This window comes from Elephas maximus, chromosome 4, assembly GCF_024166365.1.
Source record: "Elephas maximus indicus isolate mEleMax1 chromosome 4, mEleMax1 primary haplotype, whole genome shotgun sequence".
NCBI classification, from domain to species: domain Eukaryota; kingdom Metazoa; phylum Chordata; class Mammalia; order Proboscidea; family Elephantidae; genus Elephas; species Elephas maximus.
In genome coordinates this window covers 117,499,799-117,521,357 of record NC_064822.1, presented here as the reverse complement: position 1 = coordinate 117,521,357, position 21,559 = coordinate 117,499,799, and the positions used below count along the sequence as shown (strand labels likewise).

Below are 21,559 nucleotides of genomic sequence, written 5' to 3'. Positions count from 1 at the left end.
TCACTTCATGGGTCTCAGAAGCTCCCAACTTCATTTTATTAGCCACATTAATTAAGGGGGCTTGGAGCCATGGTCCTCCCCCCACAATGTTGTTGGGGCTGTCTACTCTCCACATAACCAAATCAGACCCACACTGTGCAAGTTTTTGGACCAGCGAGCTCCTAGAGAAGAGAGGGAACATGTCAGGAGTAGATTAGGCAACCCCCATCCCCACCTGAGATTTGGTAGTCCTCTGAGGGGCACCACCGCCCCCTTTGGGACCTTAGTTTCTCAGTTCTTCACGCATAGCTAGACACAATCCAATCTCCCCAGCTTGGTCTTAAAATTGCATAATCATTTCATCCATACCCCTTCCTCGATCTCCCTCCTTAGTGCCCTTCCCAAATGCCTCTGCTGAGGTCTTCAGCCATGACCCACACCTCACTTGATATAGCCCAGCCCCTCCTAGCTGCCACTCCTGCTGCCATTGCCCCTCACCAGTCTCTCCAGGGCGTGAGCAGCTGCATCCTGGACACTCACAAACAGCTGTTCTGGGGTCACTGTGTCCAGGAGTCCTGCCCAAGTCAGTGTCCTCATCACCGAGGCTGTGCGGGGCAGGAATCAGGCTCTCAGTCCCCAAGTATACACCATGTCCTCCTTCCTCCCCCCAAGTGTCCAGTCATTCCCAAGTCAGTGGGTCTCTCCACCCACCCACACCTCTCACCATTACACTGAGCCAGGAGAAGGTGAATTCCAGCATCTCGGCATCGGCTGGCCAGCTGTGGGGACGGGGCAGGAGGATCTTAACTCTGATGTCAGGGGTTTCAGTGGGATGATAAGGGGACTTTCTCTTCAGTCTACTCTCTCCCTCACCTGTACCACTTCTCTGGCTCCAGCAGCATCTGCGAAGGTGACCCCACTGCAGTCAAGGACTACCACTCTGATGGGCTCAGCAACTAGGGTGGGGAGAAGGGAGGAGTACTCAGATGCTTCCATGGATCATGCTCAAATCTCCTTCTTTGTCATCCCATCTCACCTGCATCAGGTGGGCCATCTGGCTTTGGAGTCTCCTGTGAGTAAAGAGGGGCAGTCAGTTGGCACTAGAGAAGACACAAACATGAACGCATGCACTTTGAGCACAAGGGTCCCCCTCGGAACACCCACCCACCTCCCACTCCCAGAGAAACCACTCTCCTTGACCTTACCTTGCCCCTCTCTCCAAGTCCCAGATGCCACTCTAGGATGCGGCGGAACTGCCCACGGGTTCCAAAGTAGAGTGGTGTTGGATAGCTCAGGATGCAGAGCCCCGGGACCTGGAGGAACTAAGAAGTCAGAGGGTCAGAGAAACATTTGGGTGGAATCTTCCCTTCCTTCCTTAACTGTACCCCACCCACCTTGTGGCTCTCTCTGAGTGGCCTGTAGAGCTCCGTCCCTTCAGCCAGTCCAAGCGCCAAGCACTGCACCCTGGGCAGGGAGCTGGGGTTAGATTCCAGCCTGGCTGGCTGGGGAATCACCCAAAGCATCATTTCTCCCCTCCTCTCCTCTCAACTCCCACCTCTGGGTGCGGCAGACCACAGTCATCATGGAGAAGACCACACCCACAGCCAGGCCCAGGTCCACACTCAGGGTCACTACAGCCACCCACGTGACCATCCACACAGCCTGTGGGACATGGAGAGGGAGACTGCCCAGAAGGAAGGGCCCAGGGCCATACTGCCAGGGAAACGGGTACAGGGGCAGTGACTACCAGGGCAAGTGATGGACAGGGCCAGGTGGGACAGGATCGGCCCAACAGGGGATACACACCAAATATAACGACCCCAGACCTTGTACCAGCTGGGGGGTTAAATATTCAGGTCCAAGGGCCTTCAATTTGTCTCTTGAGTAAAGGGCACTAAGAGGTATGAGTGTTGCAGAAGTGGGGGTGCAGTGAGGGGTGAGGGTGAAGGGCATGCAGAACCAGGACAATTAGCTTTGATCCAGGGCAGAGGCTGGGGATGCTGGGAAGATGGAAAGGGGGCAACGGGGGAGGTAATGCTGCCATTTCTCACAAAGTCCATGCGGCTGACACGCCATAGTTGTGGAAGCTCCTGCATCTGGAAGAACATCTGGCGCATGCTGGAGATATTGATGCAGGCCAGGACAGCCTTGGGGCAGAGGAGGCAGGCTGACCACCCGAAGGCTCTGGTCTACAGCCATCCCTCCAAGCCACCCTCATGCCTCCTCTGCCCCTTACCTTGGGCAGGTAGTAGAAGAAGGGCCCCAGCCACAACAGCACTGACAGGACAACTACACAGGAGAAGAGGCCTGCCAGCTAGAGGGATGGGAGGAAAGAAGGAAGGGAGCCCGCCCTCACCCCAGGGTGAGAGCAGACCTCCCTGCCTCGGCTGTCTCCTCTCCCTTGGAAGTCCCCCTCCCACATCGATATTCCTCACCCCCTTCTAGATCTTCTGCCATTATTCACACCAATCTTTCTGTTTCCCCCAACTAAATGCCTGTTGTTTGCCAGTCGCCCCTTAGATGTAGTGCAACTTCTCTCTTTTTGTAGCCCATCTCCATCTTAAAAGCCACCTCTGGATTACCCTAGAGGCAGGTGAAACACATGCTTAGGGCACCAAGAAAGAAAGGGAAACCAAAAATGTTAGAGGGAAATTTTGATATGTTATATTTCTTTTTAAAAATTCATCAAAATAATCCATGTGGGAAAAAAATGAGAATTTTGTCTCTTAAATTTATTTTACTGTTTAGTATTGTTCTTATTTTAAACTACAGGTGGGTCACCATACTCTCTCTCAGTGCTTAGAAGCCTGTTGTAGCTGTTGCTGTTGTTGTTGTTGTTGTTAGTTGCCAGCAAGTCCCTTCTGAATGAGTATCAAGAGTAGAACTGCTCCATAGGGTTTTTAAGGCTGAGAGCTTTCAGATGCAGATCACCAAGGTCTGTCCTCCAAAGTGCCTCTGGGTAGGTTTGAACTTCCAACATTTTGGCTCGCAGTTGAGCGCTTAGGAGCCCTGGTGGTGCAGGGGCTAACCATTCAGCTGCTAACCAAAAGGCTGATGGTTTGAGTGCACCCAGCAGCTCTGGGAGAAAGACCTGGTGATCTACTACCGAAAAGATTTACAGCCTGGGAAACCCTACGGAGCAGTTCTCTCTGTCACATGGGGTGGCTAGGAGTTGAGCTGAAATCGATTTGGTGGCACCTGACAACAACAAAAACAGGTGGACACTTGTCTGTTTGCAATGCCTGGTTTGTACCACTCAATTCCGACTCATAGCAACCCTATAGGACAGACTAGAACCGCTCCATAAGGTTTTCTAGGCTGTAATATTTACAGGTCTTCTCTCCCTTGAGTGGCTGAGGGTCTTAACTGGCCTTACTGTTATCCTTCACACTGCCTACCTAGGAAATCTCACCCCCTCTTGCACCTCCTTCACAGATTCCCATCTTGCTCTATCTAGATGCCCCCTGGGTATCTACCAGTCTCCCACATGTTTCTCCATCCCGATCTGGATGCCCCCAGCCTTTCTCCTCATTCAGGGATGTCCTCTTACCTGTGTATTCCCACCAGCATCCACTAATAGGCTGGTCGTGGCTAAGGTGGCCGAGTTGGGAAAGCAAGAGAAGAGGGAGGAGATGAGGTTGGAGACACCGTGTGCCAAGAGCTCCTGGAGGGATGCAGTGAGATGAATGGGAGAGAAAAAGGTGGGGAGGGAGGTCAGGTTAGGGGTTGGCTCTTGAATGAGGGTGGGGTTCACAGTCAAAGTCATACCTGGTTGGAGTCAATAGTGTAGCTATACTTGTCTGCATAGATGGAGGCCAGAGAGGCTGACACAGCAAAAGTCACCAGTGCAATGGGCAGGGAGTCGGCCAGGATCCTGGGCAGCTCAGACAGGCTGGGGAGGAGGGGTTGAGGGAATCTGAAGAGGGAGAGATTGATGGTGAGGCTGGCTTCGGTATTACAAGGAGTAGAGAAGGCAGAGAAAACAGAGTAGGTGGGAAAATGCTTGGGTTATCAGGAAAGATGTGAGAAGAGAAAGCTGGCATCTTTTTTTTTCTCTCTCTTACCCTCCAGGCAGCACCCCCACTATCTGGACATTGTATCTTGTGTCCAGGGAAGAGGTGAAGCAAAGCACTGAGGCCAGGATCACCTGGGAAATAGAGAAAATTAGGGCATAGGGGGTGGGACCCCTGGTGGAGGCCAGAAGGGGCTCAGCATGAGAGAGGACCATAATGCACAAGGAGGTGGTCCCAGGAGCTGGGCAACTGAGGTAGCTGGGGTGAAGGAATGTGGGGAAGGAAGAGGAGTGGCGGATACCTGGGTCTATGGAGTGACAGGGGACAGAAGGAAGTAAGAGTGGGCTGGCATGAGGAATCATAGCAGTTCTAAGTAGAGAGGCTAGGCTACATCTAGGGAGACATAGGGTATCTGTGGAGACAGAACAGTTAGTATGAGAAAGAGCTGTAGAGATAACTGTGAAGTACGGTGAAGGGTCCAGTGGGAAGCTGTGAGTGGAGGTGCTGTGATCAGCGAGACTGCAAGGGGGCCCTGTAGGGAGGAAGAAGAGGCAATAGTAAGGGGTCTATAGCGGGTTCCTTAAGAGAAGTAGGGAGGTATGGGTGGAAGGTCTCGAAGGGTTATTGCAGACCAAAGCGTTCAAAGAGGAGGCCTAGAAATGTACACATGTGGTCAGGACCTCTCGACTGTGGCCCCTCTGCGTTCCACAAGGGGGCAGCAGCGGCCCCGCGGAGTCTTTTGAGGCCAGGTGCTAGAGGGTGGGCAGGGTCTGCGCCGGGCAGGGGGCAGAGATGCGGGGACTATCCTCACCATGACGACTTCCCCTGGGATAGGGGTGGGCAGCCTGTCTCGGAATCTCACGTTCAATTCCTTTACCGGCACTAGCAGCGCCAGACTGAGCGCCGAGATGGTCAGTTCCGCGGGACTGCTCTGGGGCAGCGCCGTCAGCACGACGGCCAGCGTCTGTGGGCAGGGGCGGTGAGCAAAGGGCCCTGCGCCGAGGTCGACCGCCCCCCAGCGCCGACACCAGGCTGAGGCAAGGCCGTCTGTGTCGGCTTTTGTCAGGACTTCCACCCCGCAGGCGATGCTTATTCAGGCCCTGTGGCCTAAGCCCTTCCCTCCGCCTCAGTAACCCACTCGCCCTCCACCGGCGGTCCTGCCTCCCTATTTGTATTTCCCTCTTCCCGGGAGGGCTGGGAGCCTCTTCCCCACTGTCCTTCCATCCCCACCTTGAAGAGAGTGAAGCAGCCGATCTGGCGCGGAAGTGGCAACCCCAAAAGGCTCGGCAGCTGGGACACGAGCACGTGCAGCGCGGCCCCGCTGGTCAGCGCCTTGACCACTGGCTCGGACAAGAATGTGGACAGGACGCCAAGCTGCAGCACGAACATCCCCAGCTGCGGGAGCGGGGGCGGGCGGGGATACGCCATCACCAACAGGCAGAGACCAGACCAGCTTCTCGGCGCACCTTCTGCCTGGTCCCGCGCCAGAGACGTGGCCCTCTTCCCCAGCCCAATACCCCGGCCCCCCAGAGTGGGTCCCCCAAGGCCCTCCCCTGGGGTCCTCCCTCACCATCAGCACCCCACTCCCGAAGGCCAAGGCCGCTGCCGCTCCAACCCGCTGCGCGTCCAACTGCTCCCTCTCGTTTCCGCTCAGGTTCCCCCCCGGGGGTTCGGGCACCAGCCGCTCGATGGCGGAGCCAGTCATGAGGCTGAGCACTGCAAACGTTCCTAGGGCAGGAATGGGTTGGGGGACAAATGCAGAGATCATCGGCTGTGCCTCCCGGGGCACGGCCGCAGCTCAGGCTCCGCGCTCTAGGTCAGGTGTGCTGCTGTCAGACCCCGCTCGCCCCGAGGGCTGCTGCCCGGGCGAAGACGATGGCGCCATCAGCTGGTGCCACAGCAGGCAACTGGCGGCGATAAAGGGACAGGCAGGCGCACAAGCCGTCAAAAACTGCTCTGCAACGTATTGACGCCCGCTCAAGCAGACTCCCCAAGCACTGCCTGCTCCTTTGGGTGACCACCCACTTATCTCTTCTCCACTTTCCAAGCCTCAGAGATGTTCGTTTTAACTAAATTCCCCGGAAAGAAAAAGTCCGAGTAACCCCCCTGCCTCTCTGCAACCACTCAGCATCCCCAGCGAGCACTGCCCGGGTCAGAGGGTCGAGACAGGGGCGGTAGGGACGGTGGGAGAGGTGAAGAAGGGAATAAGAGCCAGGGAGCTTACAAGCAGGCAAGTCTCAACCCCTGTTCTTTTTTACTCCAGAGAGTGGAAGAACAGTCCCTGTCACTCACCCGTGGACAAGTGTCTCCCAGTACCCAGCAAGGTGTAGATGAGGACGGGGAAGAAAGAAGTGTAGAGTCCGAACACCGGGGGCACAGAGGACAGGAGGGCAAAAGCCATCCCTGAGGGAGAAGTGGAAAAAAAGATCTGCGGTGTGTGGAGCGGGAGACGCTCAGCATCCAGGACCGTGCCCTTCCCCACACTTAGAGCTGGGAGGGGGACGCTAAATCCTGCCTCTTGAGGGAACTAAGGGGTTAAAGGGCCTCGGTGGGAGGTCGTGGGGCGGACAAGGGCACAGATCCGTGTCGGCCCGTGTCCTTGAGGGCAGGCGTCGTGCCTCTCCAGTTCCTTGAGCCGGAACCTATCCAAGACTTCTTGCAGGATTGAGCGGGGGAGGGGATTGCGCAGAGGTGGAGACGGGAACGGACGGAGTCAAAGTGGCGAGCTTATCCCAAGCTTGATTTCAGGTACCTCTCCCGGAACCCTCAACGAAATTAACCCACCGCCCCACTGCCGGGCTCTCCGCTCTGGCGCCGCCTCTCCGAAGCTCTCTAGAGCTTGGAGCTCCTGGCAGGCTGGTGTTTGGGCAGCTCACCCTGGGGCACGTGCACGATGCCCACGGTAACTCCCGCCACCGCATCCCCCAGCAGCCAGGCCCGCCAGCGGTAACTGGGTAGCCAGCTCAGCGGAGGCAGCCGCCCCAGGAGCAGGCGCCACGCCCCCGACCGCGAACAGGCGCGGGCCCGCCGTCTCCACAGCCTGAGCAGCCCGGACAAGCTGTGCTCCGCAGATAGCTCCGACTCCTCCTCTGCATCCCCGAAGAGCTGCCGGAACTGGTCCTCGGTGAGAGGTTTCCTGAACCCCGTGCCCAAGGGGGACCTAAGGCCAGAGACCTCTCCCTGGCCTGGGCAGTTCTTGGAGCCCAGGATCCCACTCATTCTGCCCTTAGCCATCCCGACTCCTCCCAGTCTTAAATACCACTCTGCCAGCTTGCCCTGAGCCCCGCCCCCACTAAGCAGGGTCCAATCCTGCCAGGAGAGGGACCTGCCTTGGGGGCCTTCTCGGGTCAGGCGAGACTTGCCGCCTGGGGAGGGGATTCTGTAAGTTAGGCGTTTCCTCGGACACTCTTGGCCTGGCTGGATTGCTAGCTAGGTCTAGGGCTATTATGGGGGTGGTGGTGGAAAAGGAAAGCAGCAGAAAGGCCAAAGACAAGCATTCCCCACCCTCAACACCCAAGACCCACTATTTACCACTCCTGAGCCCCCTGACTCCCTCCTCTTCACTCCCGGTTCCTTTCTGCATCTGCACTTTGAGCAGAGCCAGCAACTGGCTTCTCTGAGCTGCTGCATTGCTAACTAGAGAAAAACGGTCAGCCTGTTCCCCTTCCCCACCCCAGAGTCAAACCTTCATAGGGCACCGCTGGCCCCAAGAAAGTCTAAGGGACTCAGTGTATTGGACTCTGACAGGAAACTGGCATTGGGCAGGGACAATGACAGAACCACCACCACCTCTACATCTTTCCTGGGATGGGCTGGGCCTGTGCTCCCAGCTCGGGGCCTCAGAGGGAAATGCTGAACTGATAGGAAATACTGTTATTTTCTAGGAGCCCCCCCAAAAAAAAAAAACCATTTATTACATTCAAGTGCAATTCACAAAGCACTCAAAAACACATTTGTGATTCAATTAAGTACAAAGGAGTCACCCACCCACCTCATCAACCCCTGGGGTCCCTAAAGAAATACAAAGATTCTGACCCCCAGAATCCTATTTGCCCCACCCCCTCCTCCATTCCCAAGGATCCTCAGCATCCCTCCCATCACCTTCTGACTCCCTAGTCCCTGACCCCAAAGCCCTGGGGGTGGGGTGCGGTGAGGGCGGCTACCTCTCTTCAATTCCTCCTATTGTTCCCCAGAAGTCTTATCGGGGGCTCTACGTCCTGTTCCCCCTCTAAAGATCCCTCCCCCCATTGTTGGCCAGAGGGGCCACAGGCCCACAGGGAGGCTCCAGCTCCTCCTCACCCTCCCACCCCAGCAGTCCATTGTCTAATGAGGAAGCCTGAGTACACGTGACCAAGCCCAGGGGACAACGGATGGACACAGCAGATACACGGATGTACACGGACCCAGGACACCTGGACAAGGATCACTGCATGTTTGGCTCTCTCTGTTCCAGGGGCTATCCCAGAAGTTGGGAAGAGGTAAAGACTCCTTTGGGCTCTTTACTCTTGGATCTGTAGCTTGAAGAAGAATCTCCTGCTCAACCTGGCTATGCCTTATGACCTCCCAGACAGCAAAGGAGGCCTCTTGGTGGAAGCCCCAGAGCCAAGAAGGGGCCACTGCCCTCAGGATCCTCTCCACCTTCTCATTCTCCCTCAGCTGAATATGGAGGCCTCAGAAAGAAAGGTACACTGGGCATTTTGTGCTTTAGCATCTGGGTATTGGGGGATGGTGGGAAGTCACGCTACACTGGGCTCTCCTATGGGATCTAAAACAGAGGGTAGATGGGAAGAAAAGAAGGGATGGGTAAAGGGGAAGGGTTTTCCACTGGCCCCAGGAGGCCCCATGTCTGGACTAAGAGATGCCATAGCCGCAGGTAAGGAACAAAGATAGCAACATCTTTTATACACTGTGCCCTTCACCAGACCTCTCTTCCCATGACTAGAGCCAACTGATCTTGTCCGTGCCTCTTTACCCTATGGAACCGCACTACAGCCTCCCTGTGTCTGTGCCAAGACAGCAGCCTCGGTGATACAACAAAACCTTTATTCTCAGAAAACAGGAGAAACAAGATCAAAACCAGTCATTTCTATTGGCCCTTGCCCCAGCCCTCCCACCCGCCCACCCACCCACATATCCTCCTTTTGGGGGGACCTGTGATGCATGCATAAAGGTGAGAGCTGAAGAAACCTGGGTCCCGTGGGCAGAAAGTCCTTTTGGGCATAGGTACCTTCCTCCAAGCTGACTCCGCTCCCAGCATTGCCCACCCTCCAGACACACTGAGAGGAAAGGAAATCCTGGGCGGTAACAGAACGGTGGCCCGAAGCTCCTTGGGGAAGAGAGTGGCTGAGTCAGCACCACCCTTATGGCCTTCACCAGTTACCAGTTATAGCTCATCTTCATCCAGCTTGGCAAGTCTGGCCTGGCAAGGAGGGGTGTTCAGAATTGGAGGGACTGGAGGAGAGTCACGAGGAGCCTGGGGGATGTCACTAGGGGTCTGAAGACATACTCAAGTCAGAGGATCACAAAAGGTCAGAAACCCGCCCTTACTCTCTCTTCAGTGTAAACCCCCAGCCGACCACTTCCTCTTCCAGGTGGCTTAGGCTATCTGAGACCAACAGCCTCTCCCCAGGTTAAACTGAAGGGGGAAGGTCAAAGACAGGAAGTAGGGAGGGGCAGGTAAAAGGAGGGTGGTGGAAGAAAGGAATGATATAGGAGGAGGAGGGCTTGGGGATCCCAGAACAAGATAGGCCCTCCCCACTGTGCCCTACAACCAAGGAATCCCATTTCTCATACCTGTGTGTCCAGGGGCAGGGGAGCTCTGGCCACCTCCCCTTTGGGCAACAGCAGCAGGGAGGGGAGAGATCCATTGATGGGGGTGTATGTGCTGACCTGGGCCCGGTCTCCAGGCCTAGGTCTCCCAGGGCTCCCCACACCAGGTCCTCCTGGCCGCCCCAGGCTGTTGGTCTGGCTCTCCCGTCTCTGGTACTCAATGGGTGACTGCAATGCTGGGGCAAAGAGAGGATGGGAGGGAGGGTTAGAGCAGAGACAGGCCTCTTCCCTAAGGGCTCTGCTCATGTCAAACTCCCATTTTACACCCCCTCCAAAGGACTATCAGTCAATATAAATTCCTTGGGGCTTTAGGGGATTCTGAGTTACCAAATCTTGAGCTGGTAGTCCAGAAGTGAGGACGGGATACTGGGAGAAGCACCAGGGTCAGAGGGCAGGGGCTGGAGATTTGGGTAGTGAGGTATTCAGGAAGTCAAAGGGCTGAGGGGCTTGTGGGGGAGACAGGACGAGCCTTACCATTGAGAAAGTCCCGCTGGCTTTCCAGGATCTGGGCCACTTGCTTGATCCAGGCCTGGCTGACAGCAGGGTCTGTGGCCTGCAGGACATAGCGCTGGATCCCACCCTCTGGCCCTCTGGAGGTCAGTGCAAAGCGGCAAGAGTCACCCTGGAGGTTCCCCTCCAGTCCCAGACAGCTCACCTGAATTAGCAAATAGGAGATAGCCTCCAGCATCTTCCCTGGTTCCTGTTGCCTCCAACAAATCCAAGAGCCAGACATCCTCACTGAGGCCTCACCCCATCCCCATCAGCCCTCCCTCACGGCCCCCTCCCCACCTTGATGCTACTCTTGTACACATATCCAGGCTGTGTTCCACCTCTAACTCCTCCTCCCAGGGCCTCGCTGAAGATGATGATTTGCTCAAAGAGGAAGACACGCCTCTCTCGGCCCCGGGAAGAGAGCAGGCCCCCAGCCTCCGGCTCTGTGACCCAGAATGTGTCCTGGCCCAAGAGCTTTCCCTGAGCAGTCAGTTTGCCCTAAAACCAAAGGACACTGGTCTTCAAGAAAGAATGAGAAGGCAAAAGGGGCAACTCTTTGCTCTTCCCTTTCTCCCTCCCGACATTCCCAACCAACCATGGGGTCAATTCCTGGAGAGGACAATTCCCATACGACCTCAGAATGCTAAGACTGGGGCAGACTGGAGCACTGGGCCTCCACTTTCCTGTCCCATCCAGTACCTCAAAGCCCCGTAGTCTTCCCAGAGTCATCATATCATTGCAGCGCTTGGGCACAAAGCACATGACCTCCACAGCTCGCTGATTTGCAGGCGAAGAGAATAGCATTATCATTGTAGGTAAAGAGGCCTTTTTCCTCAGCCACCTGCCTTTTAAAACCATGTCTTGACACCAACCAGCCTCTTCTAAAAGCCAGCACAGCTCTAAACCACCCAAAGGGCTAGGAGAACCCCTAAGGCTAAGAGAATGTGTACACGGTGTGTTCTGGAAGATCTGGGGGTCCTCACCTCCAGCTCTTCAGTATCCATCCCAGCTCTGCTATAATACTTGAGAAAATCCTAGAACATGGAGAAGAAATGCTCAGGGAGGTCATGAAGGCCTTCTCGGAAGCTCTTACTTCCTCCCCTTAAGGACACAGGTGGAGACCCCAAGGAGGTCTGGGGGCCTTAGGAACCCTGAGGAGACAAATGAAAAGAAGGCTGTCCCAGCCAGCTGTGCCACCAGGGAGAAGGTGGTCCTGACCTTGAGCAGCAGCTGGTATTTCATGATCCGCTGCACAGGCTTGATAAGGAGGTCGTTGAGCTGCAGGCGGTGCCCCAGCTGCTGCCGAAGCTCCTGGGGACCAGAACAGTGTAGTTATGCAGCTTCGACAACGTGCTCAAGCTGATTCTGTACCCATTCTCCCAACGCACCTCAGCCACTGACCTCAAAGTAGCTGTCCCCAAACTCTGACACCACATGCTCTGACTTGGGCTTATTCTGGCAGTACACCACATACATATGCAGCCGGCGCTCCTTAAGAGAGTAATGGTAAAGTTTGAGACTGTACGGTGGGCTAGGAGAGAAGGGACAGCTCCAGAGAGCCCAGACCCACTCCCAAGCCCCGCCCCTCCTAAGTCCCACCCTCTCAAAGCTCACATGTTTGATGAATAGCTGAGCCAGCCAATCAGGATCCTCCAAACACTTCTGCAGCTCCTGCAGGAAATAGCTGGAGGGGTTGGCAGGGAAAAGGGAGGTCAAATACATTTCAGACCTGCCCCCACCCATACCCAATTTCAAGCTGTCTGCACTAGCAGTGCCCCCCCCATCAAGCCCCTTCATATGTTCAGTCTTCTGTTCTAGGTTCCTCCTTAGGCCACACTGGGCCCCTGGGGGTGATACAGAGAGGACCAGATGTGAGCCCTTCCCTAGCCCTTCACTCTCAGGGCTCCACCACTCACTCTCGATGCCACTCGTAGATTTGCTGGATGTTCCCAAACACAATCCTGTCACGGCCTCGAAGATTCTCGGGGACCCCCTGAGCAGCCATGGTGGCCATGTACCCCTGTGGGAAGGTTGGAGTGGGAGCATGTGGGGCCAATCCTGGTAGAAGAACCCTCTTTCAGGTTTTTTTTTTTTTTCCAGGACAAGGATGGAGAAGAAGGGGACTGGGAGGATGGAACAGAAAAGCACCAAGGCAACTCCTAAAAATAGACCTGAGCAGAGGGAAAGGGCAGGTGGGCCAGGGCTGGGGAAGGTTAAAGGGAGCTACCTCCACAATCTGCCCCAAGTCCTCCACGTACATTTTCTCTGTCTCTACCAGTTCACTCAGGACATACCTAGGAAAGGAAAAGGAAGATGCCCTGACTTCAAAGTCTGAGCACATCCTTGGTTTGGCTGGTTCCTGCCATATGGATTAGAAACCCCTCTTCTTCCTTCACCACTGTGGAGTCCACCTCAGAGGGGATTCCCAGGTCTAAAGTGTGAGGGATAATCTTCTGGGAATTGTGCAACGGGAGGGACAGGGCACTTACATACTCCTTTCCAGAGCCGCCTTCTTCTGCTCCTCCTCACTCTCAGAGGCCTGGGAAGCAGTCTCCTCCTCAGCTGGCTGGAAGGAAAGAGCATCCTAGGGTAAGCAAAGGGATGCCTCTTGAGTGAAGGGAGCCTCCCAAACCCACTTCTTCATACCTGAGTCTTGTCTCTAGGGCTCTCCAACAATGTGGTCAGCAGGGTCAGTCCCGGCAGCTCCTCTCCTGTGGCTAGAGCTGGCTCCAGCATCCAGTTCTAGGGCCAGAGGTCAGGGGTAGTAGCTGGGTCTCTCCAGACGTCAGTGGGTATAACTTACCCTCTCTCCCTGTGTCCCTTTCTATTTACATGCTTCTGCAGTACTCTCTGCTCACCTCATATGGTCCTGCCTGGCCACCATCCATCTCAGTTTCCACACTGAGACAATGTTTGGAATGATCCAGCCATCTCCTCAGGCCACTGATTGGCCCTGGAGGGCCCGGGGAACAGGGACCAGAGCTGAAGCCAGAGCTGGGGCCAGAGGGGGCAGCCAGACCCGAGGCAGCTGAAGCTGAGATACTCCCCTCACTGCCAGCAATAGAATAGGATTCTGGTGGGGGGGAGGGGAGGGAAGGGAGTGATAGATACCAACATTGGTCCAGCTCCAGACTCAGGATCCCCAGGGAGTTCCCAGGGTCTCTTCCCCATGATACTCAATCCTTCTCCCCCAGGGCTCACTATCTCCTATTCTTGTTTGAGTTGGTCAGGATAGAAAATTTCACCAAGGCACCCTTGGGAAGAACAGTAAACACCTGGCTCCCCGGGCTTGGAGCTCTCAGGTACATGTGGAGGTTCCCCCATATCCTGAGCATGGCACATATATGTGGGTGGGGGCAGCCATCTGGGCAGACACTGGAAGCTGGGGGTGGCCATCTGCTCTCCCACAACCCTCCCCCTTCCAATGGGTACAGACCATTCTCTGGAAAAGGGGGGGGGGCAGAAAAAAGAGCTGAGTCCATCTGCCATCTCCAGACCTCTCCTACACAACTGCAGTAATTGCTATAAAAAGAAAAGGCTTCTGCAGCCCACCTCCCCCAAGACATGCACAAACTCAATAAGAGGGGTCAAGTGAGGAGAGCTCATCAGGATTATTTCTGGCCTGGGGTGGGGCAGATGAGCTGCGATTCACCATAAAGCCCCTCCTAGACTCCCTCATCCCTCATTCTTCCATCCCCATCCCTCTTCAGATCTGAAGTAGACTCTGGGCAAAAGACTGCTTCCCAGGCCTCTGAGAGTGAAGATAGCAGTTCTAGGCCTAAGGGGATTGGGGACAGGGTCTTTCTCACATCCAGTGAACTATGGTGAAGAGATGAATCCCCTGCCCCTTCCCCTATTAACTTGAACTAATATAAATTTGGTGGCAGAAGGAACCTTAGAGATCATCTATTAAGTCACTTTCCTGGAAAAAAAAACGCACGCACAATCTCCAGACCCTAAATAACTAGGGCTAGGACAAACCAGAACCCCCAGCCTGCCCCCGACTCAACACTGGGCCCCTCCGACCTCGCACTCACCACGTCCCCCCCGGGGGAAGCAGCAGCCGCATTTTGCCAGCACTTTTCGGATCACATGGGGACAGGCACAGCGACCCCCCTTGTGCCCCCCCCGCATGGCGCCCGGGCCCCCCCGCGTCCCCCACCCGGGCCGGCCATGCAGGGGGACTCACGGGGGGCGGGGCGGGGATGGCGCAGGGCGCACACCCCCCCTCCCTCCTACCCTGGTCCAGGCTGGGGGAGGTGGGGAGGGAGGCGACAGAGAGGGGGTGTCCAGGGGTGGGCGGAAGTCTGGTTTGGAGAAGGGCAGGGGGCTCTCGAGAGGGGGCGGTGCGGGGCCCGGCCCGCGGAGCTGGGCGGGGAGGGTTTCCGGAACCCTGTCGGTGCGGGGCCCAGAGTCCAGATGTCCAACCGGGGAGAGGGATGTTGGGGGAGGCTGGGCCAGGATGCGGCAGCAGCTCCAGCTTCGTCTCTGGCTTCTCAGGTTGGGGGTGGCTCTAGGCCCGGTCGAGGGAGAAGGCGGGGGCCCACTCCCCGAGCCACTGGCGCTGCGCGGGTCGGGGCCGAGCCGCGAGCCGAATAACAGGCCGGGCCCCGGTGCCGCCGCGGGGAGGGGCCTCTGCGGCCCAGCTCCGCCCTCTCCCCCGCGTTCCCCCTCCAGCCAGTGCGGGGTTCCCGCCCCAATTCCCCCTCCCCCAGGCACCACCACGTTCCCACTCCTTGTCTCCAGCACCTCCGCCCCTCCTCCCCAGCCTAGGCTCCCCCGCCTAGGTCCCCCTTCCTCCTGCATCTTGGGCTCTGACTGCGGTGCTCTGGGCTGGGGGTTAAACCAGGCGGCGGGTTCTGCCCAGCTCGGCCCTCGGTCTCTACGGTGAAGAGTCCCGGGGATGGGGTCTTGGCCTGAGCGAAGGTGTCCTGGGGTTGGGGCTGTCCCTGGCCGTGCGGGGGTGGACAAGGTCCCCTCGGTAGGGGGTGCGTGTGTGGGGAGCTCTCTGTGGGGAACACAGCCCAGATGCCGCCCTCTCGCCGGACCTTTCTTCCCTCCAGGCCCCAGGACTCCAGCTGAGTCTAATCACCAATTAAGGCGAAGTCCTGGAGCCCGGGCTGGCGAGGGGCCAGGGGTGGGGCGCGGGGACACTCCTCCCGCGGGGGCTCGGGACCTACTAGGTGGGGGACACACATCGGACTAGAGGGCAAGAAGAAACGGAGAGGTCTCTGCGATTAAATGGGTCTCATGCAAATTAGATGCAAACCCGTACGCTAATGAGAGCAGAAAATTTTGAATTCGCCACTTTGCCCAGGATGGCAAACTGTGCCCCACCCTACCCCCAGCTTCTTACCGGGCTGCAGAGCCCAGTCTGGGGCTTCCCGCTCACGCTCCTCTCTCTGATCCCCCTCGGTACGGTCAGACTCTGGCTCAGTACCCCCCGGCCCTAGGGGGCTTCTCTTTGGGGGCTGCGGGGACAGAAGGACCGTAAGGAACCCTCCTTCCACGCCCAGCTGGACTTTCCGTTTCCCCTTCTCTCTCGTGGCACAACCCACAATGTTAAGGAAGGGTCTCCAAGGCTGGGGTGGAGGGAGCGGTTCTCTCAGAACATACCTAAGGCCCTTGTAAAGGAACTCACGGATTCCTGCGACTTCCCCGCAGGACTTCTATTTGCGTGTTAACTGAGTTGTGGGGTGCAGCCCTCCTGAAAACTCCTAAAGACCCCCGACCCCACAGCGATCCCCCTTTCTTACCCCCTCCTGCCCGGGTAGGGCGCATGCGCGGAGCATGCCCCCCATGACCCCCAGTATCCGGTCAGTGCGGCCAGAGGCGGGGCGGTCTGGGGGCTTCATGCTGGACCCCTACTTTGCTCCAAGTTTCAGGGCTTAGGGGTCACGGAAGCTGGGGGGCTCTGAAGACTGCGTGCGTCCGGGGAGTTGCTGCTGCCGAATCCGCCCCCCTGCCCGGCTCCGCCCCCACTCCCACCCCAGCCAAACGGAGGGGTAGGGTTGTTCTTTCTCTACAACTATAGTTTAGCAACAAACCAACCCCTCTTAATCCTGCTTCCAATGTGGAAGCGTGACCCAGGTCTCCGCAGTGTTTTTATAGAACCCACTAAGCACATTGCATCTTCCCAGGCCCTCAGGAGGCAGAAGCCCTTGGAATGGACACAGGGATTTCCCTATCATCCCCCTTCCCCTTCTCAGCAGACCCTGATCTCCGCCCCCACCCACGGAACAAAACGGGTGTGGCATAGAGTTGCATATTTTACTTTATTTTTATTAAATTAAAAGCTACAATCTGGCGGTGATTCCAGAACAGGGTAAGGAGGCTCCGTATAGGGGGCAGAGAAGAGCGGGAGACAGACTGACAGAGACAGAGACACAGAGAGATAAAGGACAAAGTTAAGGTAGAAGAAGTGTATCTGATGAACACACACAGCCGGCTCCTTGGGGCTCACATCAGCGGACTCCCTCTCCCTGCCACTGAAGTTCCTAAGTGAGGGGGATGTCAAGAGATCCCACCTCCCCACCCAGGTCCTTTCTCAGCTTTGTCACTGAAGCACAGCACATACCAGAAAAGCCAAGGGCAATGGAGGGGGCAGGGAAACTGGAAGTATGTACATGGGGGGCACAGGCGGCAAGCAGAGCCTTGGAGATCAGCCTGTGCCAGGAGGGAGTGGCTCACACTGCACTGAAGCACTTGGCTGGTGGGGGACAGGGGACAGATTGCCCCCTCCCCCTCTTAACTCCCTTCCCAGTCAGACAGGTCCCCTACTAGTATGGTGTGGGGGGCAGGGGAAGAGAGGAGAACAGAGGCTTCCATTGGGTCCTAGTGGAGGACGACAGCAGGGGCCTTGGCAAAGGGGATGTCCTTTAGTCGTCTGTGATACCCTTGGCTCTCAGCTCCTCTTGCACCCGGGTCAGGTAGGTGGGGTCTGGGTACCCAAACCTGAGAGGAAAAAGAAATGAGGGTCAGGGTTACCTGTTTGAGCTTGCTCATATTACCCCCTGTCCACCCTTATTCTGGGTTACTCAGTGGAGGCCCCATTCAGACTCTTCCCCACCTCCTCTTAGGGGGGAGGATCTCTAAACCCAAGATGACTTAGCCCAGTTGTGCTTATTTTTGTAGATTAAGTGGGCCCAAAGACCTGGATGAATGTAAGAGAAACGGGTGGGAGAGATGGTTGAACAATTTGGGGGGGTGGTCCTCTCCAGTTAGGAGGCTCCCAGAGCGATGGACATGATGTTGCTCCCTCAGTGGACATGTATCAAGGGGGGAGGAGCTTAGGGGGAAGAAATGAAAGGGTGTCGCACAGCTGGGGTCCCCCTGTGCAGCTGGTCTTGTGGTGGATGTCGTTCCAAGTGATGACATTCGGTCTCCCTGTGGTCATGGACGTGCCGATAGTGAAGGTGAGACGCTGGTCAAATGCCTTTCGGAACAGGGTCAGCACCTTGTTGCCCTCAGGGCAGTCAGGGAGGTAGGCCACCCGTGTGGTCCCCGGGTACCGAACGCCTGGGTTTGGGTGTTCAGCCTGGGAGGAAGGGGAAGCAGAGTGGGCAGTGAGCAGCTGGATATCCTAGGGCCCACAATGCCAATGAAGGGCCATCCTGGCTGGCTTTCTGTCTGTGCACCGCCAGCTAATGCTGACAGGGCAGCAACAGGCTGACAGCCTCCCAGGGAAGGAAAGACTTTGGGGCCTGGGCATCAGGAGTCTGTTTCTCGCTTAATCCCTATTGTTTTTTCTGCTGTCTCAATCCCTCAAGTCCCAATTCTCAGAAGTGATAGATTCTCAGAAGTGATGGAAGGTAGCTGTTCCTTACTCTCCAGATCACTCAGCAGAAATGTGAAGACTAAGAATTTTTTTTTCAGCCTTCCCTTATCCACCTGAAAACACTCCCAATGCTTCTTCTACGGTCTAGCCTGTAACATTTCTCTAGTGCTCATCCTTCTGCAAACTAGAATTGGACAATGACTTTTTGTTTGGAAGGAAGGCACCTGTAGGCCCTTGACCTTATAAATCGTAAATCTGAAACAGAGTAAACACTCCCAGCCAGGAGGTCTGTTAGGATGATCAGATCCCTCCCTACTGTGCCTGCCTGCACCGGAGCCTGATCTCCACAAAATTCACCCCTGCCGAGAATATTTGTCAACATCCAGGTTCATCAAGGAAATAGAAGTCAATTCCTTTCTCTCATCACACTTGATTTTCATGTGTGCCTTGGGGTCATGGGGATGGAAAAGCTGGGCCTCAAGGGGACCTCCTAGCCCCAAGGCACTAAGTAGGAAGGCATGCTGGGAAATGGCAAGACTGTATCACATCTAACAAACACACTCACCATCACTCAGTCTTTCTAGGTCAGAGAACAAGCTTGGGGGAAACCAAAGGGTGAGGGCAGGCTGTGGTCTTCTTACCCCCTGGACACCGGGCGGGAAGACATACTGGATGACAATGGTGCCGTACTTCTCATAGCTGGGCAGTAGCAGGGTGGCATCCTTAGAGACCAGCATCCGCCCATTCTGGGGCTGGTTGCCTACCAGCTGCCCATAGAAGCGGCCGCACATGGGGCAGGCCTTTTTCACCTGCAAGGCCCGTGTGATGCAGCCCTCGCAGAATGAGTGCCGGCACTTCTCCAACGTCTTGGCATTCTGGATCTCCCCCAGACAGATGGGACAGGTGCTCTCCTGCTCTTCTGCCTCCTCCCGAAGGCGGGGAGGAAGAGGGGGTGGGATGGGAGGGGGAGGAGGAGGAATCCCCCGTGCTCCTGGGGGCAGGAGTGGAGCTGCTCTGAGAGGGGGTGGGGCTGGGCGGTGCAGCTCTGGGTGCTCTCCCCCACCCCCCAAAGCCAGGCAGCCCATAAGCTCCCCCTGCCTCTGAGCTTTCTTCAGCTCTTTCTCTGCCTCTTTTAGCAGCCCCTTGAGAGCCTTCCGGGCCAGATAGAGCCCATTGGGAGGGGCTGGGGGTGGGCCCTGTGGGGAAAGCTGGAGAACATAGATGTCAGAGGTCTCGCCATCTATGAGGATGGCAACATGGTGCTCCTCCCGAAGCCGGGCCAGCCGCGCTGGAGTCTCCTTGCTCAGGAAGTCCCACACAGGCTTGGAGACAGTCACTTTGTTCTTGCAGGTGCCTCCACAGGCTGCCATTCTGGACAGGACGAACGACACTGCCCCCAAGGTGAAAGGGACTCAGGGTGGGGGGTCCCCATTTGACAAATATCAATGCCTCCTACTTCAGGTTCCTTCCAAATACTATATTGCCCCCCATTCTCTCAAGGCCAACTCCCAACTCTCCCCCCAGTCCATTTTCTATCTTCCCATATCTTCCAACCTCACCACCCCCTGAAGAACAAGAAAGTTCCTTTAACATCCTAGCCAAGCAATCAGTCTAGGTTCTCCTTACACTTCTCCCAAGATCACAGAAACAATTGCTCCCGCCCCACCCTCAGGGTGAAAAATGGGCTCTTTAAAGGGGAGAAAGACTTTTCAACCCTCCGTTTTGCTCACTTTGATCCTGAAGAGCTTAGAATTGGCATGCAGGCTCTCTCTCTTTCCCTGCTCCCTACTTGTGGGTTATATGACCTGGAGGGGTGGAAAGGAAAAGGAAGGAAAGTAAGAAACTCCTTCCCCCAGTACCCCCATACCTCAACCCAGCAGCCCATGTAGCAAAGACAGGAACCTGAGTATAGGTTACTGCGCATAGTATTACTTAGAACATGGAATGGAGAGAACTAATTTAAGAATGAAAGTTGAGGTTCCCTCAGGTACCTGGAAAGCCCATGGACAACGGTGACAGCAGAAATCGCTCTATTTCCACACTCAGCTGACCAGAACTAGGGGAGAATAAAGTGTTATGGTGGCAAACGTTAACATTTTCACCAGCCAGCCCAGAAACAAAACAAAAACTCCTCTTCCATTTCATCTCCCTCTCTCCTGCCTGACTCCATCCACAGCCCCTCCTCAAGCTGGTAAGGAAGGGACTGATCATGCTAACCTTCCATCTTTTCTTTCCAGCTATGAGAGCTTCAAGGTAATAGTCTGGAAGGGAAAAGCCTACACAGAGATTTTTCTTGCCACATGTTTCAGATCATAGGGACAGGAGTATTTCCTCGGTTCCCTAACTCCTCACCCTGCTCCACAGTCCCAAATCATCCAGCCCCTACTGCCAGAGAGCTTTCCTTAAGCCCTAACCTCAGTCCCTTCTGTTGCAGTCTGTTAGGAATGTGAACAAAGTGGCCACAGCCCCTGCAATAACAAAGTTCTCATTGTCACCTTTTAAACCCAGCACACCCAACGCAGCATAGCCCTTTAGCTCTCTAGCCTGCATTTAGGAGGGGTGGAGCTCACACAGGGGCTCTACTGGAGGGACCTGATGTTCCTCCAGTCTTGTCATATTCAGTTACAGGGCTGTTCGCACACCTTCAAATGCAGCTCCAACGGAAAGAGGAACCATTAACGTGACCTCAATTCTTTGACCGATGGAAAGGGGAGCAGCTGTCCGTTTGTGCCTCCATCATAGTTCCCTCAAGGCCAGATTCACCTCGACACTCAGAAAATGAAACTCGAACCCTGAGACCTCAGCCCCCACTGTCTATCCAGAATGGAAACCCACCCCCTCCATCAGAGAGGACCCAGGACCTAGGTGTCCTAGCTCCAAGTCCTGCTGGCAAAGAAAAGGGAGGCGGGGCCACAGTTTATGCTGGATCTGTGATTCCGCTGGAGCAACCCAGGCCGGACACCAGGCCAGTCCCTCCCTCCAGACAGATAGATGCTGGTGGCAGGGGCAGCCAGAAAGGGCAAGGGTCCCTGGGGGCATCCACTGAGGCAGCTCCACCCCTCCCCCCACGGCCTCCACCAAGACCCGACCCGGAACTAACCCCCCACACCCCTCTCTCGCCGGAGGCCCGGGAGACCCACCGGTGGGCGGGGGTGCATGTTGGCCCGATCGCGGCCCCCAGAACCTCCCAAAAGGAGGCCAAGGCTGGAGGATGGTGAAAAGAGGATTGGCGGGGCGTGGAGGGGTCCTCCGGAGCCGTACCAAAGGGAAAGGGCGAAGGAGTGGGTGCAGGGGAGCGGGGGGTGCGAGAGGGGAGAGAGCGGGGTCTGGGGGGTGCGCGGTGGGTGTGGGGGACGCCGGGCTCACCTACCTCCTGTCAGCGCCGCCATTGCCGGTCACATGACTGAGGCTGTTGCTGGGATGACGGTCCGGGCCTTAGCAACAAGGGGGGGAGACCCCGAAAAGGTGG

General features: G+C 56.2%; 3 protein-coding genes and 1 long non-coding RNA gene across 15 annotated transcripts; 1 reads left to right on the top strand and 3 right to left on the bottom strand.

Moving 5' to 3' along the window:
• Window positions 1–3: 3 nt before the first annotated feature.
• On the bottom strand, window positions 4–7,484 carry LOC126075707 (solute carrier family 26 member 10-like). 3 transcript variants are annotated; one of them, XM_049883692.1, is made up of 18 exons: window positions 6,869–7,484; window positions 6,285–6,395; window positions 5,563–5,720; window positions 5,223–5,387; window positions 4,804–4,956; window positions 4,044–4,126; window positions 3,748–3,895; window positions 3,530–3,643; window positions 2,216–2,293; window positions 2,031–2,126; window positions 1,535–1,641; window positions 1,374–1,443; window positions 1,185–1,292; window positions 1,016–1,049; window positions 853–935; window positions 704–758; window positions 478–584; window positions 4–161 (listed from the first exon to the last, which is right to left on the bottom strand). In XM_049883692.1, the coding sequence occupies exons 1-18, from the start codon at window positions 7,224–7,226 to the stop codon at window positions 123–125; spliced, it is 2,067 nt and encodes a 688-aa protein (XP_049739649.1). In that variant the 5' UTR covers window positions 7,227–7,484; the 3' UTR covers window positions 4–122. The 3 variants fall into 3 exon arrangements, with proteins under 3 accessions (XP_049739649.1, XP_049739650.1, XP_049739647.1); XM_049883690.1 differs by having other exon boundaries at window positions 5–161; window positions 1,185–1,301; window positions 6,869–7,483; XM_049883693.1 differs by lacking the exon at window positions 4,804–4,956 and having other exon boundaries at window positions 1,185–1,301; window positions 6,869–7,483.
• LOC126075712 (uncharacterized) lies at window positions 6,860–14,362 on the top strand. Its single transcript, XR_007517247.1, has 5 exons — window positions 6,860–8,470; window positions 8,560–8,675; window positions 12,414–12,505; window positions 12,592–13,615; window positions 14,024–14,362. It is a non-coding gene; the product is annotated as an uncharacterized LOC126075712 (long non-coding RNA).
• Window positions 9,122–16,261, bottom strand: ARHGEF25 (Rho guanine nucleotide exchange factor 25). Of its 7 annotated transcripts, none has more exons than XM_049883694.1 (16): window positions 16,070–16,261; window positions 15,670–15,784; window positions 13,172–13,386; window positions 12,960–13,055; window positions 12,803–12,879; window positions 12,541–12,607; window positions 12,230–12,333; window positions 11,928–11,997; window positions 11,715–11,804; window positions 11,532–11,624; window positions 11,297–11,347; window positions 11,013–11,090; window positions 10,611–10,811; window positions 10,296–10,476; window positions 9,786–9,997; window positions 9,122–9,486 (listed from the first exon to the last, which is right to left on the bottom strand). In XM_049883694.1, the coding sequence occupies exons 1-16, from the start codon at window positions 16,166–16,168 to the stop codon at window positions 9,376–9,378; spliced, it is 1,860 nt and encodes a 619-aa protein (XP_049739651.1). In that variant the 5' UTR covers window positions 16,169–16,261; the 3' UTR covers window positions 9,122–9,375. The 7 variants fall into 7 exon arrangements, with proteins under 7 accessions (XP_049739651.1, XP_049739652.1, XP_049739654.1 ...); XM_049883695.1 differs by having other exon boundaries at window positions 9,122–9,411; XM_049883697.1 differs by lacking the exon at window positions 10,611–10,811.
• Window positions 16,262–16,577: 316 nt separating this feature from the next.
• Window positions 16,578–21,555, bottom strand: DTX3 (deltex E3 ubiquitin ligase 3). Of its 4 annotated transcripts, none has more exons than XM_049883709.1 (6): window positions 21,461–21,555; window positions 20,082–20,146; window positions 19,821–19,895; window positions 18,732–19,461; window positions 17,633–17,850; window positions 16,578–17,267 (listed from the first exon to the last, which is right to left on the bottom strand). In XM_049883709.1, the coding sequence occupies exons 3-6, from the start codon at window positions 19,847–19,849 to the stop codon at window positions 17,192–17,194; spliced, it is 1,053 nt and encodes a 350-aa protein (XP_049739666.1). In that variant the 5' UTR covers window positions 19,850–19,895; window positions 20,082–20,146; window positions 21,461–21,555; the 3' UTR covers window positions 16,578–17,191. The 4 variants fall into 4 exon arrangements, with proteins under 4 accessions (XP_049739666.1, XP_049739669.1, XP_049739667.1 ...); XM_049883712.1 differs by having other exon boundaries at window positions 18,732–19,480; window positions 21,461–21,548; XM_049883710.1 differs by having other exon boundaries at window positions 21,457–21,525.
• Window positions 21,556–21,559: the final 4 nt, after the last annotated feature.

Coding starts and splice junctions, on each gene's coding strand:
- LOC126075707 (XM_049883690.1), bottom strand. CDS start 7,226: ATGGCTAAGGGCAGAATGAGTGGGATCCTGGGCTCCAAGAACTGCCCA. Junction 1,444..1,534: donor GTGGTCTGCCGCACCCAGAG/GTGGGAGTTGAG, acceptor CTCCCTGCCCAG/GGTGCAGTGCTTGGCGCTTG. Junction 1,050..1,184: donor GACTTGGAGAGAGGGGCAAG/GTAAGGTCAAGG, acceptor CTTTACTCACAG/GAGACTCCAAAGCCAGATGG.
- DTX3 (XM_049883708.1), bottom strand. Junction 19,462..19,820: donor CTAAGCTCTTCAGGATCAAA/GTGAGCAAAACG, acceptor CGTCCTGTCCAG/AATGGCAGCCTGTGGAGGCA. Junction 17,268..17,632: donor TGCACAGGGGGACCCCAGCT/GTGCGACACCCT, acceptor TTTTCCTCTCAG/GTTTGGGTACCCAGACCCCA.
- ARHGEF25 (XM_049883694.1), bottom strand. CDS start 16,168: ATGAAGCCCCCAGACCGCCCCGCCTCTGGCCGCACTGACCGGATACTG. Junction 10,812..11,012: donor GAAGACTACGGGGCTTTGAG/GTACTGGATGGG, acceptor CTTTGGTTTTAG/GGCAAACTGACTGCTCAGGG. Junction 9,998..10,295: donor CCAGCGGGACTTTCTCAATG/GTAAGGCTCGTC, acceptor TCTTTGCCCCAG/CATTGCAGTCACCCATTGAG.